Source organism: Porites lutea, chromosome 14 (genome assembly GCF_958299795.1).
Source record: "Porites lutea chromosome 14, jaPorLute2.1, whole genome shotgun sequence".
Taxonomy (NCBI): Eukaryota; Metazoa; Cnidaria; class Anthozoa; order Scleractinia; family Poritidae; genus Porites; species Porites lutea.
Window position 1 is genome coordinate 12,035,210 of NC_133214.1, and position 18,504 is coordinate 12,053,713.

General features: G+C 38.6%; 1 protein-coding gene across 1 annotated transcript in view; it reads left to right on the forward strand.

The window, feature by feature from the left end:
* Nucleotides 1-472: 472 nt before the first annotated feature.
* LOC140923937 (uncharacterized) overlaps nt 473-18,504 on the forward strand; it is a 34,959-nt gene continuing 16,927 nt past the window's right edge. Inside the window, exons 1-15 of the mRNA XM_073373954.1 lie at nt 473-551; nt 803-1,158; nt 1,434-1,598; nt 1,775-1,879; nt 2,855-2,980; nt 3,909-4,005; nt 5,187-5,405; nt 6,259-6,635; nt 7,086-7,253; nt 8,389-8,499; nt 8,597-8,713; nt 11,423-11,513; nt 12,252-12,626; nt 13,458-13,580; nt 14,155-14,277. Coding sequence (XP_073230055.1) covers nt 473-551; nt 803-1,158; nt 1,434-1,598; nt 1,775-1,879; nt 2,855-2,980; nt 3,909-4,005; nt 5,187-5,405; nt 6,259-6,635; nt 7,086-7,253; nt 8,389-8,499; nt 8,597-8,713; nt 11,423-11,513; nt 12,252-12,626; nt 13,458-13,580; nt 14,155-14,277 — 2,632 coding nt within the window. The remainder of the gene's footprint in view (nt 552-802; nt 1,159-1,433; nt 1,599-1,774; nt 1,880-2,854; nt 2,981-3,908; nt 4,006-5,186; nt 5,406-6,258; nt 6,636-7,085; nt 7,254-8,388; nt 8,500-8,596; nt 8,714-11,422; nt 11,514-12,251; nt 12,627-13,457; nt 13,581-14,154; nt 14,278-18,504) is intronic.

Sequence of the window (18,504 nt, forward strand, 5' to 3'; positions counted from 1 at the left end):
TAAATATAATACAGTAATGAACTGAAGCTTCTCTGCGTAGGACAACCAATCACTCGGGGTTTTGAGAATGTGATTGTCAGATACAGTTTGTACCAGGAAATTACAAAGTGCTCTTATTTAAAAATACGGTGATGATAAATTGAAAAACACAAAACAGCAAGAGAATAACTTGACAGTCCCAAAGACGGAGTTAATTTTACAGCTTTGAGACAACAGTACAGTGTCTGAAACTCAGTTGCACAAGTGTAAAGCAAACAAAGTGTCACAATAGCACTTACAATACCGTGGAACGATTGTTAGAGAGATGAGACTTTTCAGCCTCCCCCGCATTCCATCATGTTTAGGCATAATGATAACAAGCTCTAATATCGTCTACGTGTTGTTTGTACGTTCAGGCACTTAATGCAGTGATGTACTGACAGCACATCATATAGGATTGCTCACGAAAAGTTTCCCTTCATTTAAGTCAAAGATGTCTGACTTGCACCGTGTCCCAGTGTATCAATGCTACGCCCTCTTCGCAGTACTGCTGCTTGTCCAAGTCACTAACGGTATAAAAGCATACAATTTCTTTTTCACGATGAATTTTGTTTTATTTGTCAGGTCAGAGGTATTTAAGCGGTAGAAAAAGCTGGGTTGCTTTTAGGGTGTGGCACTCAAGCAGGGGAGAAATTAACTTGCTCATGAAAGCAATTGTTGAGCTCTTTAAGTTTTTTTAAGTGCTCATATACGGTACAATTAGCTTTTCCGATCGATTCATTTAGATATGCACTTGTGTTGTTTTGTTGTTTTTGGTTTTTAGCTGCCAGTTTTAGAGCTGGTAAGGCAAACGTGACCACAGTCTCCCCAAGGCTGTTCACTTGCCAGCGGATTTCATTTGCAACGCCTTTCCATGGAGGACAAAAAATTACCGTGCTAGCGACTCTGGGTCGTTCTATCAAAAGCCCAACTCGTGGTAACGGGGGAGCCATCTGGGTGGAGTCAGTAGACAATAGTGGTTTCAAGGCTTGTATTTTAGAATACAGTGATGGTTCTAATAACACAGCAGAGGTAAACTGGATAGCAATACAATCTGCGCCTTCTGGGACTAAAAAAGGAACTACTTCCTTAAGCGATTGGAGCACAGGAACAAAGTGTATACGGGTCAACTTCCAACAGGTAACCTTCTCATGTACTTGTTTCTGATGAAATTTTTGAGGATTCAAGGCTGTTAGCTTCCTTACTATTTGTTTGTAGAAAATCCAAACAAGTATCCATTATTTCCTGATAAGTTCCTTTTAATCTGAGGTCATGACACAAAAAGAACAAAAACACCCTTAAAATATTGCAAATGTTATTTTTTGGTGCTTCAGTGCGTTTAAGAAAGATAAGTACACCGCCACTGGGCCACGTCTGTTTAAAGGTTAAAAAGGCTTTTTTAAAATTGTTTTCAGCCTTTCCTGTCACCCCCAGTCATACTTGTAACCCCTAGTCACCAGACTCCAGAGAGACCTCAAGATGCAATGGCCGTGTGGATGGAGGACTGGCGCAAGGATGGTTTTAAGACTTGTCTTAAAGAATCAAAAATTTTTGATGGAGTTCACAAAAACATTGAAGTTGTGAGTATCGTGACTTTGGCTGTTTTTTTTTTTTAACCCATTGTCAATCAGGTTATCTTAGTACCTCAGTTTAGCGTAACATATAATGCAGGAATTTTAGTATGCAAATAACTGCTGAGTGTATGTCACCTTAAAATACTGGTTATTGTTTTTCTGTTGTTTTCCCTTTCTTTAAGAACTGGATGGCTTATACCGAGGTGTCCCTGGACAACTTCACTTTGACGGAGAACCTTGTGTTTGCCAACAACACTCCTCAACAAAACAGCCTCGCTATTTGTCAGGTAAGGTAAAAACGCAAAAGGATAGCAGATTTGTGTTGATTTGGCAAAAAATATATATACATGATTTTCCGTGTTCAGTCATCCCCTTCTCTTACATTATGTCTTCTCAGGAACATGATTCTTGCCTGAAGATAATTAATGCCAAAACTACTGGACTTCCCACGAATTAAACTTTTGAACTGACTTGGCCTATTTTAAATTTCTTGGGCGAAATTCGCTGTATCCAAATCGTGCGCACATGTCGATGACAGTTGATTTTATAAATCGATGGTTCTTGGTCTCTTTTTTAACCTTCCTTTGATGAATTTTAGTTTCATAGCTTGGTGCATCGCTGATCTTATCCACAACAGCTGGAAATGCCATCATGCATTGATTGCCTACTGGTGGGAAATGACAGGGGGGTGGGAAATTGGGAGAATTATGTTAATTATGTTAATATGCCATGTTACTTAGATCACTTAACTTCTGCGTTTTAATTATTTTTAGTTGCAATCTGCAAGGCTTTTTTTAATAGTTTGAGGTTTCCGTTTTTGTTTGTTAATTGTGTTATTCATCTACTTGTCTTGCCCCGCCACGCGCAACCAGCTATCCAGCTATTTGCGGGGCAAACTATCCAACTTTTGTATTTTTGTACAAAGAATGAAGTTGTTGTTGGTATACGGGATTTGAGGGGGGGAGGGGGTAGGAAAGAGCACGAGGTGAGAGTTCTTAAAGGGTGGAAAGTGCAGGTGCTTAATAATTTGCAATCGAAAAAGGGCTGACGAAAGGAAGGGAAGAAAAAAAGTGCGGAATCCGGAAATGCAAGGTACAAGAGGTGGGCGGATTGGATCCCCTGCGCCTCCCCCGCCACGGTGCTAGCTGAGAGTTAACTGGCTTTGAAGGAAACCCGACACCCTGTGACCCAGGCGTCACAAAAAGAAATGGGGTCCTGACATGAATGTCTCATGCTAACAACCTATTTCTTTCTTATTTCAGAGAGTGAACTTCACAAGCTTATTCTTTGATCCTCCAGTGGTGATGTTGACACCAAAACGCAGTTATTACGGCAATAATGTCAGCTCACACGGATCTGCATGTGATGCAATGACAGCCTGGGTGGAGGTGAGGATTCTGAATTCATCGCAAAATGAAAATCACAGAGTAGTTTGTTATAGCTGATGCAGTTATAGTGTCAGTATAGTTGGTGTAGTTGATCAGTACTTTCCTAAACATGATTTGTTGTTTCTTTGTTCCATGCCTGCTGACCATATCTTTTCAATTTGAATTAATTACAAAGTTACCGCGCATTCTATTAATCCAACGAAACGTACCAATGACATTCAGACAAGTCTTCACAGCCAATAACAACGGCTTAACTGATAGTCGACCAGGAACATCGTCACTAAATTGACCAATCAGGTCAATAACCAAAGTAAAATCATCTACGGACGTGATACAACTAATTTTGACTCTGAAGATGACTACCGCACAGGTTGTCGAAACGTCAGTCACTGTCAACAACTGAGCCCTGTTCAGGTCCACTACCTATGAAATTATAAACGTATTACGAAATTTTCAACATTTATGAAAGTTTTAAGCGAGTCAGTACTGGGTTTTTGCTCTGCTTGATGTAGCGTGGGTAATCATGATATTTCCGAACAGCCCCAATTTTTCGGAACTCGCACTTAAAATTCACATCTTTATTTATACAAGAGAAACAAAAAGATAGTTCAAAATAGCACCAACACAAACTCGAAGTAAGACATATTCATTTCGAATATTTTGAAAGAGTACAGAGTCACTAGGATATCCGTTGTCAATTTCAATACTTTATCTAGCATATGTAGAAAATTCAAATTCAAACGGTTCCCACAGAGTCCGGGCATTTTTTCGTGTCCGTAAAAAGTAAAAATCATCTTTGAGCAACTAGATAGTTATGCAATTTTCAAACTTAAAAGGGACGAGAGGAACAATAAACATGACTAAAAAGGCCACTATTAACATCAATTAACTTCAATTTATACTGTGGTTACTATACTTTTGTCCTTAGTTTACATCCAGAAAGGACATGGAGATTTGCATCAAACACTACGACAGCGACGAAAATATGAAGAATATCATCACAGTCGATTACTTAGTAATTGGAGGTAAGAAAAAAATTGTTCAAAGGTCTCTTTAGAAAGAGGAGGCCATTTAAATCTTATCTCGCACAATTTTGTGTTTTGGCACTCTGAGATAATATGTTTTGTTTATCATTGTGTGACGACACAACAGTGAGCCTGCTTTAGCTCAAAACATGCATAGCGCAAAACAAACTCGAGCAAACACATAACACTAAAATAACACATTAAGCACTATTTAAAATAACACTCTTATACCACTACAATTTTTGAATCAATTAAGCGTTCTTATAAATACTTATGTTCCACTAAACAAACAAAAAGGGATTATTCTTCAAAACTCTAATGACTAATGCCGGCAATATTATCCTACAAAGATGAAAGTTACGTAATCACAGGTATAAAACTCGAAGAAAGTCACTATAAAATATCGCACTTAGTCTGCCAACAACAGTGTTCAAATGATCGACAGCTTGTCAATGAATAAAGTTTGTAATTGTACTGAGGAAAATAACAGAAACATATGTCAAATGTTTCTGACGCGTACGGGACTTGTCGTTTCTAAGTAAGTTAAACGTTTGCTTTTTTTGCTCTAGGTAGGGAAAATTCCTAAACTTCTGTCAAAGTTCGATTTGGTTTTATATTACTTTTTTCTCACTTTGACTCCCAAGACATCCAAATTTTAGTTAAATCTCCGGTTTTATAGAGTATTTTACAAACTGCTTGTAGAAAGCTTGATAAAATGAAACGTTTTGCCTGTCACTATCTACCCTATTTTCGGCATGGAAATGTGGAGGCCGCTACCCTGCGAGCAGAGGCTACATTTTCGCGAAAATGTAGCCTCTGCTCGCAGGGTAGGAGGCCGCAAGCATTGCCGGGATTTTTTTCGTGAAATACGCCCGTTACATATATAACGCGTAGTCTGTGTTCAGAGCCCCCCTCCGATTTTTCCTGAGGGGAGGAGAGGCTACTACATACCGCACAATATGTTACAGGTTTCTAGCATGAGGGAATGAGCTCTCTTAATTGTTTCTAGCTTTCTGATTGGCTGTATTCTTTATGGCATGGGATAAATGCCAGTCTACGTGCAGTGCCAGTGTGACAGTCTTTCTCTTTGTTCTGGTTTTTTAAAACTAGCTTAAGGTTTGCTTTATAACTTCACAGAGTTACTTTGAAAATTGACTGTCTTTTCCTTTCAATGATGCTAGACTTGGATCCTTGTATTGAAGTGACATGTGGCCACTATGGTTATTGTAAGGCAATGGGACCCTACGTTGCTCGCTGTGTCTGCGTAGACCGTTGTCCATCCTATCAAGAGCCAGTTTGCTCTTCAAACGGCACCACTTATGATAATAAATGTCTGTTTGAACAAGAAATGTGTTCCCTGAGGCTGAACTTTACAATACAGCATCCTGGTAGCTGTGAAGGTAAGATCAACTTGATTTACATTTACCTTTCATTAATACTTTGTGCTTGGCATAATCATATGGCCATTTATATATATCACGCTGAGGAACAATAGGACACAAGAGGCGGCGTCCTATTTCTCCTCGTATAAACTTCACTAAAAGTATTGTAGCAAGATAGTACTTTCCCTGCTTACAGAGGTCTCTCACGGCGAGAGAAAAGAGACCCTGGCCTACTAGCAAGGAAGATACGTTGTAGTGCCTCCATAAAGGATTTCACTTAAATGGTTGCAGATTTTGATTAGCGACTTGATAATTAGGGCGGTTTGGGCTTTTCTAAGAAAGATACAAATTTGTTTATTTGCAAATTACGAGCGTTGCTTAAAAACACCACAGCTCGATCTGTACTTTTTCAGGACCGCTGAAGAGGTATCTTACTGGGAGGTTAACAAAGGTAGCGGTAGATCCGATAAGAGAACAAAAGACTGACAACTATATGCGTGTCAGCCGGAGTGACCCCTCTTTTGAGTTTAAATTCTGCAAGCCATCTGTTGACCTTCTTAATAATATACCTGCAACGACCAATCCTCACTTGTTAAGTCTATTTAACCGCCTCGATATAATAGGTGCCATCTGTGTCTATATATGCGCTATCACTGTCAAAATTTAAAAAAGGAGTTTGAGTCAATCTTCAGAGCCAAATTAAATGTAGTTTTTAGGTTGGGGCTTTATGTCACTACTACAAACAAAAGCGATGTGACTAATACGAGAAGGATAGTTTGTCGTTCCTATTTTCCTGGCCGTTAGGACGTCACCATATTTTATCTTCAATTTTTTTCTTTAGGATTTAAACGCCCATTCCTTGTCTTTTTAGGATTTCCGTTACAGCGTGGCCGTCGCAGCATGCCGCACACTCCCTCCCTGGGGTATTCATTTTGTCAAGTTATTCGTTTGGAACCCTACGGGTTTTATCCTGACAAACCCATTGAAGCTCAGATAGCTGTCAATCATCTGGATACCAGCGACAAGTCTTATGTCCATGATGCCTCTGTATCGTGGATTGAGGATGTCAATTACGATAAATTTACCGCGTGTGTGATGACAGCAGGTTTTAACGAGCGAATGTCTTATTCTAACGTGACGGTAGATTGGTTGGCTTACCAAGGTGCTCCCGTGGGTGGGGTAGCAGGAGTGCAACGAATTTCACAGTGGTGGACTGGGACGACATGCGAGACTGTCAATTTTCCTACGGTTAGTTCTTTTTTTTTTTCATTAGAGCGATTTTGGTATGACCTTGAAATGCAAACCAGCGAACAACAGAAACAACAAACGAAAGGAAATAGAGTGATTTGATTGGTTCATCGAACGGATACAAGAACTTTCTAAAATCAATCGATACTTCGCTTTGACTTTATACTTGCAACACATGATTGGCCAATCGAAAGATGCCTTCTCCATATTAGGGTTTTCTTTGGCGGAAAAACGTCTAGAGTACATGTTTTGATCTTTTCATCCATTGGCTGATAAAACAAATAACGAACACTTACCGAAACCATTTTTCAAGGTCATACGAAAAATGGTCTATCCTATTTTCGATTTCAAGATCCGTCTATTTGTACGTATGGCATAAGGCTTAACGGAATGGCAGCGCGCAGATTGGTTAAACGACCAAGCAGCAAGTTCGGTCTTCTTCTTTTACAGGGAAAGTTCTCCAAGAAGCCCTTTGTTTTTTTGACGGTGGCACATCATCATGCTGGACTAAAGAGGGACGCCGCCAGTGTCTGGTTGGAGAATATCACTACAGCTTCCTGTAGAATATGTTTGAGGGAACTTGAAAATTACGCAGGCTCCCATGAGGATATTTATGTAGTAAGTGAAACAGAACGTGTTTGTAATCGAGTTTTGAAAACCAACCTTATTAAATTTGCAATCATTTGAGTAAAAAGGCGTCAAAAGGCAGCATTCTTAAGCCCGATAAGCTCCAAAATCACGGAAACGAAGGAAAAGGAAAGGAGAAAAAGAGAGATCGAGGTGAAGGAAAGGAGAAGAAGAGAAAAGAGCAAATTTGACCATTATTTTTGGAATGCAATTGAAGCGAAAACACGTTTTAGCTTTTTATTAAGCGGATAGGAGCGGATAGTATTAAGAATAGCGTGACATAGCCCCTTTAAAGGTACTCAACAGAACGCTCTTACAGAGGCGTTAAGTCTCGCTTGCTTAGAGATTAGATCGAGAAATGAGGGGACGATTAATTCTACACGAAAGAGGAATTACTCGCTAAAAGTTTTTCACTTCCTACCTTATCTACGGTTGAATATTCTTCAGGATATTTATACTTTTTACTTGTTTCTGAATTAATTCAGTACGCGTGTTAGCGACGACCGGAAATACGTCGGCGGTCGCAGGCTATACGCGTGTATAAATACACGAAAATTTAAGGACCTCGATTCCAGAAATTACATCATTGCCAGAGATCAAAAAAGTGATTTACATGACACGTCATTTCAATCATCGCCGAAAAAACCGCATGCTAATCACAAAAGCCATTTGCGTACTATGAAAGTTTACAACACCCGACCATCGCAGTTTTGCTAATTAAGATTTTTCTTTTTTTTTTCGACCACTGTGGTGTTCACTTGTCCCAAAGTAATCATCGCCTTCAAGCGATGTAATCAGTGGACCGACCTGTTCTGGAATAGCTCTAAATTTAGTCTTTCCTAGTAAGCTTTCTTCACAAAACATGCGTTTCTTCGGTGACGCAACGATTCTTATTCCCAGTTTCCACGGTCTCCGCTAGGAGCGCCTGGGACCAAGACTTCCTTTTTGTGTCCTAAATACGAAGAAAAGATTATGAGTCTCGCTGCTTACACAAGGGAGACTAACTGGACAGCTTACTTAAACCGCGGTAAAAACTGCGCAAACGACAGAACACATACAGTTATAAATAACTTTGATGCTCATGCATAAAATGAATACAACTTTCCTTTCCTTTTTTTTCCTATAGAATTGGTTGGCGTTTTCGACTTCCCAGAAGCCTCTTTTCTCAGAACAGAATTCGGTTTACTTTGAAAACTCCAACAGTCCACCAGCAGATTTTAATAATGCGTTCTGTAAGGTCAGCGTCTTGTCTTTTCTTTATTCAACCAAATTGAAACATAATATCATTTCTGTTTTTTTTTTTTAAATGAAAGCATAAAATGGTTCTTTTTTAGGATATCTACTTCAGTAAGACTTATCAAAGCGCTCCGAACGTTTTTGTATCAGCGAATCATTCTTCAACTGGTGGAAATCTGGATCCAAAGCACAATTCTATAACTGCTTGGGTTGAGGTAAGACGAGGAGACCTTTCTATGCCTTTGAACCTTATGGAATACTTTTATTAGGGTTTTATACCAAACAATTGCTCCTTCGGGATCTTTTGAGGGGTTTGCCAAATGATCATTGTATCATGATCAGAACCCACCAGGCACAAATAATAAAATGCACCATTAAAAACTCGTGGTATACTCCGCTGAGGTCTCTACCACCAAATCGCCAATTTTCTTAATGTTAAATAATTGATCACGTGACTTACCAAAAAGTGACCAAAATTTCATTTTGATTTTGGAACATGAAGACCTCAAGCGAGAGATCATAATAGGGCTATTATGATCTCTTGGCTCAAGATATTGGTTTGGGGAAATTTTTGCCCTCTTATAAGTAACACGTTATGCTAGCGAGAGATACGGCTGATCAATTTTGTTAATTTTCTTAAATACGGTTTTCACCCAGGCCCTTCTTAGACTTCTTAACCAAAAAAATACAATAGAGAACTATGATAAACGAAGAAAGAGGTTGATGGCCTAATCATGGTCGCAGCAGGTGAAAAAGTGCAACTTGAATCGCCATTATAATCACTTCTTTCATTTCGGCATTGGCAACTTCTAAAACATTCTCAAATGACGACATAAACTCCGCATCCAAGATTTCAGATCCATCAAGGGGACGATAAAATGTTCCTAATTGAATCCCTTTTGAGTGAGGCTGAATAAGTTTTATGCAGATAGCTTCTAGGTCAGGTTTTTCTAAATCTTCTCTTCTAAGAGCCTATAAAGAATCTGCTAAATAAAAAAACCCACTACCTCTGTAAGATCGTCGATCCTTTCGGTAAAGTTTATAGCCATTAATCATTCAGTTTAGTATCACTATTAGAAAGGTGACTTTCAGTAACTCCAAGAATGGTGATTCCTTTATGTGATTCTAGTAAAGCTCGAAATTGGTCTATCTTTAGTAGCAGGGATAGGATGTTTTGATGACATACTTCTAGTCAACCCTTCGAAAAGTAACAACTCCGAAAGGCTTTTAAGTTTAGGGTAGGTTGCGTTCCCGCTCTAGCTAACTTGCTCAGTATCTATCCCCTCTCTTTGTTACAGCTTTTACAACACTTGCTGTCCTAGAACGAAATTCCGATAAACTTTAGGTGAAAAAGACCATTCCACGCTTGATATGAAGCTTCACCTTGGTTGGTTCCTTCGGATCGTCTTAACACAAAGTGAACACAAACTGAAAGGTCGCTTAGTAGCGTGGTTTACTAGACCAGGGTTAAGTGATATATCCACCCGCCTGCATTAAAATTCCGGCAGCGACAATATAGTTCACCAGTTTGCTTAACTGTCCTGGGTTGCCAATTTTGAAAGTAGTTTTGAGGTCCCTCTTTCGTTCACAAGAGAAACCTTCCAGCCGGAACGAGATTTCTCTTGCTTTCACGTCTCTCGTAACGGCCATCGAGGATGTACAAGGACATAACTTGGCTCAAACCAAACGAAGTTGACCAAATGGTTCTCCGAAGAATTCACCTCATGTTTATGAACACAGGATAACTTTTGGGCGCGAAAGTTAAACAGCGCCGTCTGAACGACAAGGAAAACCACAGAGCACAGCAATGCATGACCGGACGCCATATTGTTAGCTTAAGATTTATCAAGTCATACTAACCAACAATTGCTGAGTCATTTGACTGAGAAGACGCCAAAAAGACAGGTTCCTTGCATTCGGTAAACCTGACAATCACAGCATCACTGAGTGAAAGTAGAAGGAGAATAACACAGACAGTGAGGAGAAAGAGAGGACGAGAAGTGTAAAATTGATGGTTGAACTCTTGATTTTTTTTACGTTAGCTACTTTGGAGACTTGAAAAAAGAACGGTTGAAGGAAAGATAACGTTTTCAAAAATCCAGCAAGACGTGCAAGTGACGGAAATGAGAAAGACGTTTTACTTAGCACGAACTTTGTATCTACACTTCTTAAGAGTAACTAGTCATAGTTGACACTACAGCTGTCCCCGCTCTGTATGTTGTCGGTCAATAGTATTCTTGGTCGTTGTGTAGCTCTTTGAAATATGCCGATTCATAATAAAAATTTTCACACATATTCCATGCAGTAGGTGATTAAAAACAGGAAATTTTAAACGCAACTGAAGGTTCCATGCACTGATTCAGTTCGATTTACACAGCTTTGACATTCTCAGTTTCGAGAATATTAATTAATTTTAATCCAAACCGTAAGAAAAGATCTGATTAGAAGCTGGAACTTTTCGCTGCTTCTCCTTCTTTTTTTACATCCACATCATTTCATTAGCCGGAACGCAAACCTTAGAATTTAAAAGAAGTGAGAGATGGGTAGGATAACGTAAACATAAAATCCCGAAGGGACCGCTTAGGTAGATTTTGTTACATTTATACAGTCATACTTCGATAGTCTTTTGCGTCACGTGTTATCATCGACATTATGTCGAGCAGCTGTTTTGAAAGTTATAGACTAAAAGACACACTCGTTAAGCGCAGATGAAGTTATAACTTGCGTATAACTGTGTATATATAAACACTTGGAGAGTTTGTTAGACACAAGTTCAAAAATCTTTGATTGGAAACAATATTCCAGACACTCTTTGTCTCTCTTTCGGGGAATAAGACTCAGTCTTAAGCAAGACAAGTGAATTTACTGTTAACTTATCATTCCTTTCAAGTGCAGTAACCATGCGTCTGTTCTTCATTTCACAGTATATCAACACGACAGGGGCAAGAGTTTGTTTCAAGGAATTATATGAATCTAAATATGATCCTCTCTCTATACAATACATCGTCTTATCAGGTGAGGTGGATCGATTACGCCTCTCTTCTCGTGTGTTCTTGTAAATTCTAACGTGCTAAAAAGTTCTGAAAAAATTGCTTACCTTGAAACTAGAGCTGTAGACCGCGGGCTTTGATATCCCAAACCTAACGCGTATTGCGTCTCAACGCAACGCGAGGTACGTCTTAATAAAACGCTCGTCAAGTTGGTTGTCTTTACACTAGGCTGTTAAGTAAGACTTAAGAGCTGCTAAGTTTCACTTAACCAAAAAATACGTGTGAAGGCCTAAGTAAAATCTAAAGTAACTTTACTTTGCATCTCATTAAAGTCGGAAAGTTGAAACGATTCAAGAAAGTTTCAAGTGACTTGAAAACCATCCTTAAAACCGACCTAGAGAACTTGCGGTTTCTTTGGGAAAGGCGAAGCATGTCGATCAATCTTAATTATGTTGCGTGGGAAAATAGGCTTAAGTAAATCTAAAGTAAAAAAAGATAGGTTGTGTGTGAAGCTTTATTTTACTTGAAGAATTTAAAATTTATTTGTCTTGAAATATTCCTTAGCTTATTTATGGGCTCGAGTGTAAAGACTACAGTTGTCTTGAACATTTTCTTGGTACATTTTCTTGAACATTTGACAACAGCTTTTATACTGCACCTTCGTTTGTATCCCTGATTTCCTTGGTTCTTCTTCGCCACATTTTCAATATCTTTGCAAGTTTTGCTGTCAGATGAAATATCATCCGATGTAATTCATTTGCAGATATATGCAAGCCAGGGTGGAGCTACTTTAGCGGTTACTGCTACATCACAAGTCAAGCATGCACTACATGGCTGACCGCTGTATCAAACTGTTCCACCATGAGCTCGAGTCTGGTGACGGTCCATAACCAAACAGAAAATGTTTACATCCAGCACCGCCATAACGGCGAAAAATCCTGGATTGGACTCAATGATAGGAGTGTGGAAGGATCATTCGTTTGGGCCAACAAAGAATTAAGCAGTTTCAGGTTCTGGGCAAGAAACCAACCAAATAACTGGAAAAATGAAGACTGCGTGCATACTCTTGGTGCCAGGCACGGATATACCTGGAACGATGTACCGTGCGATAACTGCTACAACTTCACTTGCTTCACGGGTAATTTTCAAGATAACAGTTTATAGAACCTGCCGGTATGCTTGCATATACACTCAGCGATGTTGCCTTAGTGACTGATGCCTTTCCTAAAATGTCGACTAATGGGTTCATCTAAGAAAAAATTGCAAAGACAACATAATATTTTTTATAGGAAACATTTTTTTTTCATCTATACAGTGAAACCTCTATTAAGCGGACACCCTCGGGACCAAGTGTCTGCTTAAGAGAGGTTGTAAAAATTGCGCAATGTTTGTTAACGATCAACATTCAACCGTTATTCTGTACTGTGATAAAGTTGCATGTTGTTAAAGAAGCTATCCAGAGTTCAAATTCATTACCTTTCATTACTAAGTTCCGGAATTTGTTTGTAAAAGCAAAAACATTAACAGACTTCAGTACGTTTTTCAATGTCGTAATCCAATACTACTATTGTCTATTCAGTCCTTTGTCCGCTTAATAGAGGTTTTTAACGATAGAAATTAGCCAAATACAACTTATTTTAGTGTCCGCGTCCGCTTAATAGAGGTGTCCGCTAAATAGGGGCTCGGTTTAAAAATTAACGGAAACATAAGACGTTAACTTCGGGACCCGGCTTAGTGATATGTCCGCTTAAGTAGAGGGTGTCCGCTTAATTGGGGGTCCGCTTAATAGAGGTTTCACTGTACTTAAATTATAAAGGTTGTTGATTTGCACTTGTTCTCTTACCGTCGAACGAAAGAAATCTATTAATTGAGGCTAACTTTGCAATGAGTGATCATGATAATACACATGTAATTTAAAGTGATTTTGAATCTATCTTTATGAAATAGAAGGTTTTTTGAATATTTTAAGATTTTGATGAATGTGCTTCTGATTCTAATGACTGCGACGTCAATGCTGTTTGCCAAAATATTTTGGGCTCATACACCTGCACGTGCAAATCCGGATATACAGGAAACGGACGGACCTGTGGTGGTAAGAAGAGACATTACTTTACTAATCCTAGCACTGACCGTTATTAAGGGCCTGTTTACATGGAGGTGGGGGACCCTAGGTAGGCGAGGTAACCCGCTTAGGTAGGGTAGCCCGTTTGTCCATATAATCTCTCATTTTAATTTGATCACGTTTACATGATAGGTGGGGTGACCCGCCATATTTTACCTCACCTGGTAGGTGGGGGTCCCCACCTCCATGTAAAACAAACACACTATTCTGATTGCCCTGGGCTTGTAACAATACGCGACTGCCAAGAAACAATTGACTAAATTTACTCATTTTGTTGTGATATGATACAAAAATCTGGCCCATTGAATCATTGTGAAAACTGATTGCTCCAACAAGTGTAAAGCGTATGCAAGACAATTCATAACGGGTGTCATACTCAAGTTAGAGTTCTGCAATTCGCCCATGAAGAGAATCTTTGTTCGCAGTTTGGATTTCTTTCTGAATCCTTGCAATTCTGTCAGCCTTTTCCCCTAAGACGTGTTCCATTCTATTTTAAGGTGATTATTTAAAAAAAAATTCAGTCTGTTGTGTCAAATTCTTTTAGATCTGAACGAGTGTTCAAGTAACTCTGATAACTGTGATGTCAATGCAATATGTCACAATACCGTTGGGTCCTACACATGTACCTGCAAACCTGAATATAAAGGAGATGGACGAACCTGTACTGGTAAGACGGCTCTCGATCATGTATCATAAATTCCTGGATATTTAGCATATATATCGTAAATGACCTAATAAACACCAACTCTTTTAAACGGCTCTTATCTATTCAATGCCCCCGCTTGGACCCTTAAAATGATATAGACATCTCGGGTGTTTAATAGGTCATTTACGGTAATTTAACCATTTTGTCTAAACTAAACAGAGAGTTGGAGTGATTTGAGTCTGTGATACGATCGTTTTCAAATACCAAAATCCATACTTAACCCTCGGACGTACAAGGAGGGAGGAGGGGAGAGAGAGGGTTGGTGGATACCACGAGGTGTTTCCGGATTATTTTCCTAGACGATCAATTAAACATCAGCACCCCGGGGAAGGGGTACACCCTATGATGGCCTATACGGAGAGGCTCCGCCCGAAAAAGGACCTTTCTCAGGCTTTAGGTATACGAAAGGGTATAAACATTTGTTGAGTAACCCCCTCCCCCCCCCCCCCCGCCAGGGATCAGAACCTGACGTTTTCAGAAGCTGTTTGGTTATCCCTCTTGCGGATTTTGATAACTAGTGATGATCGGTTACTATGGTTACGAGATGACTGGCAGTTGGTCAACCTATTCAACTTGTTTCAACGGTATAGCTCAACATAGATGTTTCTTTGCTTTTCATGTAATTTCTTCTCAACTTTTTACAATCAAATTACACACACAAAACAAGTAAAGAAATTAAAAAAATTTGTGTATTTTTATGGCTTTGAGAAAATATAGATTCACCAGATCCATGATAATCTATTAAAAACTACAAAAAAAATGCTCGTTGCTTAAAAGTATAGAGCATTGTATTAATGAGTGTCCAATCAGTGACCTTGAGCTGCCTGTGATAGATATATCAGCCTCAGTCAAGTTGTCAACGGGCCTAAACAGAATGGAATTGTATGAAAACAGTACTGCTAGTCGGAAAGCAAGTATAAGTACTGTGAAAAAATTCTTATGTAGACCTTTATTCACAGACTTTAAAAGGATAGACAAATGATTTACATTTTTTAACAATATAATTCACTGCTGTTAAGTATACAAGCTTCTTATATTCTATATGCTACAGTGCAAAGTTAAGGGATTTAAGGCTTCCTGCTAGGGAACAACCATTTGCCTACACAAGGGACAGCCAAAGGAATTTTTACATCCTTTTCGTTTTGGTCTTAAATGTAACTTACAGAGAATTTAAAAAAGGCCTTCATTCTAGCCTGAATTTCATCCGATTACTTCAAGTCGTTATTACTCCCTCAGTAACGTTTGAATCGACCGGCCGTTTCTGCCGTCCAGTGACGTCACTACTCCTTTGTTTTAATTCATGCAAATTGTTAAACATGACTTTCAAGTGGCAAACTAAGAAATATCGTTTGGAAATGTCTGAATGATACAGAATAAATGGCTTTACTTTCTTCGATCGTAATTCATGCTTAACGTTCAAACTATCAACTGCATGCAGTACTCTGATTAGAACCGGTTGAAATTCCACAATCAAACTCGGTCGCAATCACGCAACACACACACGGAACACTTAGTTCAAAAACACGATTTGCTTTAGTTGAAAAGAAGCTATCTGGTCCTTAACTAAGAAAAAAGAAAACAAGGAAACAAGAAAGAAAAGTTAACGGAATCATTAACACTTGACTTTGAAAATAGCTAGAAGGTCGAATTACAACATTGGTCTCAGAAATTAAACTTCGCGTAAACAAATTTCACTGCCGAAACCACAAAGCGGCTCTAAATGAAAAACCTACCGACTCTCCGCAATGATTCTACATTCGCAGTTCAATTTAGCATTTCAGTTTCGAAGACTAGGGCAATTTTGCTGTTTACGATAAAGATTATCGAAATGTTTGACTCTACGCAAGCACTGACCAGGGATGTGATCCGCTGAATATCAAGCGCGAATCCGCTAAAATTTTTCATACTTATGCATAGTTATGCAAATGTTTAGACAATCAGCCAATCAAATCAGTACCCGGTTTTCGGATAGTGATGACGTCACTGGACGGCATTAACGGCCGGTCCATTAAGACGTTGCTGAAAGGAGAAAACGACTCGAAGCAATCGGATGAAATTCGGGCTACCTTTATTCAAGATTTGGACAGAAAAGAGGAAAGTTGCACATTTGAATCTGGTCATTATTTGAAACCAATCATTCATTCTTCTTTATTGGTTGACTTAGTTAAATTCATGGGAAAGCTAAAAGCACTCTCAAGTTATACACATGGTCCACATGTATTGTTAGATTCTACTGTTACAGGGATGACAGATGACTGACCCCTTCACATTATGACAATAACCGGCTTTCTACTCAGTTAAGGTTGGTTTTCTTGATGACCTTGTGGCTCTGGCAACAACACTATGTGCATTCTTTTTTTTTTTTTTAATTCCACTCTAGGCCACTTGACTCCAGAGCACAGGCTCTACTAAAGCTGACTAAATGAATTATTAAAGACAGAGTACTCTATGTGTCAAATCAGTTTACCCAAATCTTGAATTTAACACATGACACAGGTCCTTTAGATTATCAATAGCTTGTGTTTAGAGGGGTGAAAAAGAGGAACTTATTCTGGTAGCTCTTTTGACTCTATTCTAGATTCTTCAAGTCACTCCTTATTTCAGGCAGTACAGTCCTTAAACTTCAGCTTTGTCAAAGCAAAGTATGACTAGATCTTCAAATCACCCTCTTTAAAAAAAAATCAGTAAATCAGCAACAATTAACGAAATGTTTAACCTAAAAGAATAACATAATTTCCTGCAAATAGACCCTTCTAAGCATAACTTACTATGGTTTAATTATAAGTAAAATATCATAGATTATTAGCTATAATTAAGCCTATAGCAAGTTTACCTTTCCAAATTTGAAACTCTGGGGGTTTTATTCTTTTAAATAAATACAAAATTAATACCTATAACGATTACTGCACAATGGTAACGGGGATAAGTCGTGGAAGCAAATTTAATTACCTTCTACTTTAAGCTTATGAAAGTTCTTTGAAAATAATTTGCAGAACTCCTGCTTAAATTATTTTAACTTTGCAGCAGCTAAAAATGACTCAATGAATGATTTCCAGTAATGTGAGACTTAGTTATACGCACAGGATTATTGGATCGCCAGGGGGCAAACATTACAAGTCGCTACAAAGAAATATATGGCTTGGAGCTGTTTCTCCGTTAAAAGTAGTGTCTTTGGACAAAGTATGCCGCATTTTGCCTTGATTTTATGAGAAGCAGAGGTGACTAATGTTGGTGCTTTGAAATTGTAAGTTTTTTGTGGAATCAATGCTATGAAATCTATCGATAAACACTCCTTGCGTAAGGTCGACTGTGAAATTTACTGAATGGTCTCGAAATATATAGTACAACAACAAGTTTATTTCAAATTAAATATAGCTTACAAAGCTTGTGCCCGCAATTAGCGAAGGCTATTCGAGGCGGGTACAAGAGAAAAAAGAAAACTGTATAAATATATATATATATATATATATGTTAAACGAACAATCCTAGAAGCAATCTAGTTTGTCGTGTGGTTTAAAGCCAGAGTGAGACAGGAAGGCAGACTGTACTTCATACGGAAGTACACCATGTTACGATTTTGAGAATTGCCCTGTAATTTCAGAAACTCTAATATAGTCGTCCTCTTTTTCCAGTATTTCAAAGAGTTTTCTCTTTAGTTCGCTTTTGAATTGATTTTTTTTTAAGTGTTTTGATAGAAAGTGGAATACTGTTCCAAATTAAAGCACCCGAAATAGAGAAGGCTCGCTTCATATTTTCAGTTCTAACTTGTTCAACATAGTAATTTTCATTAGTAACAGATCTAGTCCGGTAACTGTGGACAGAAGACAGTTTCGTGAACATATTCTTAATGTTATCAGGAGCGAGATTATTATGGACGTCGTAAAAGGCTCATTTGCTCAAATAGCAAGAACGATATCGGCAACTGTTTTGTTTCTAAGAACAACGGAATTGCATGAGTTCTTGGTTCAGTGAAGAACATTAGCCTAAGGACTCTCTTCTGGAAAACCAGTAGTTTATGAAGATGTGTTTCAGCAGCATGATCCCACGCACAGATACCATAACTGATATAAGGCAAAATTAAAGAGCAGTATAAAGTGAGAAGTACATGACGGGGAACAAAATGTCTGAGCTTGGCGATAATTCCAATTGCTTTACTGACTTTTTGACAAACGTAATCTATATGAAATT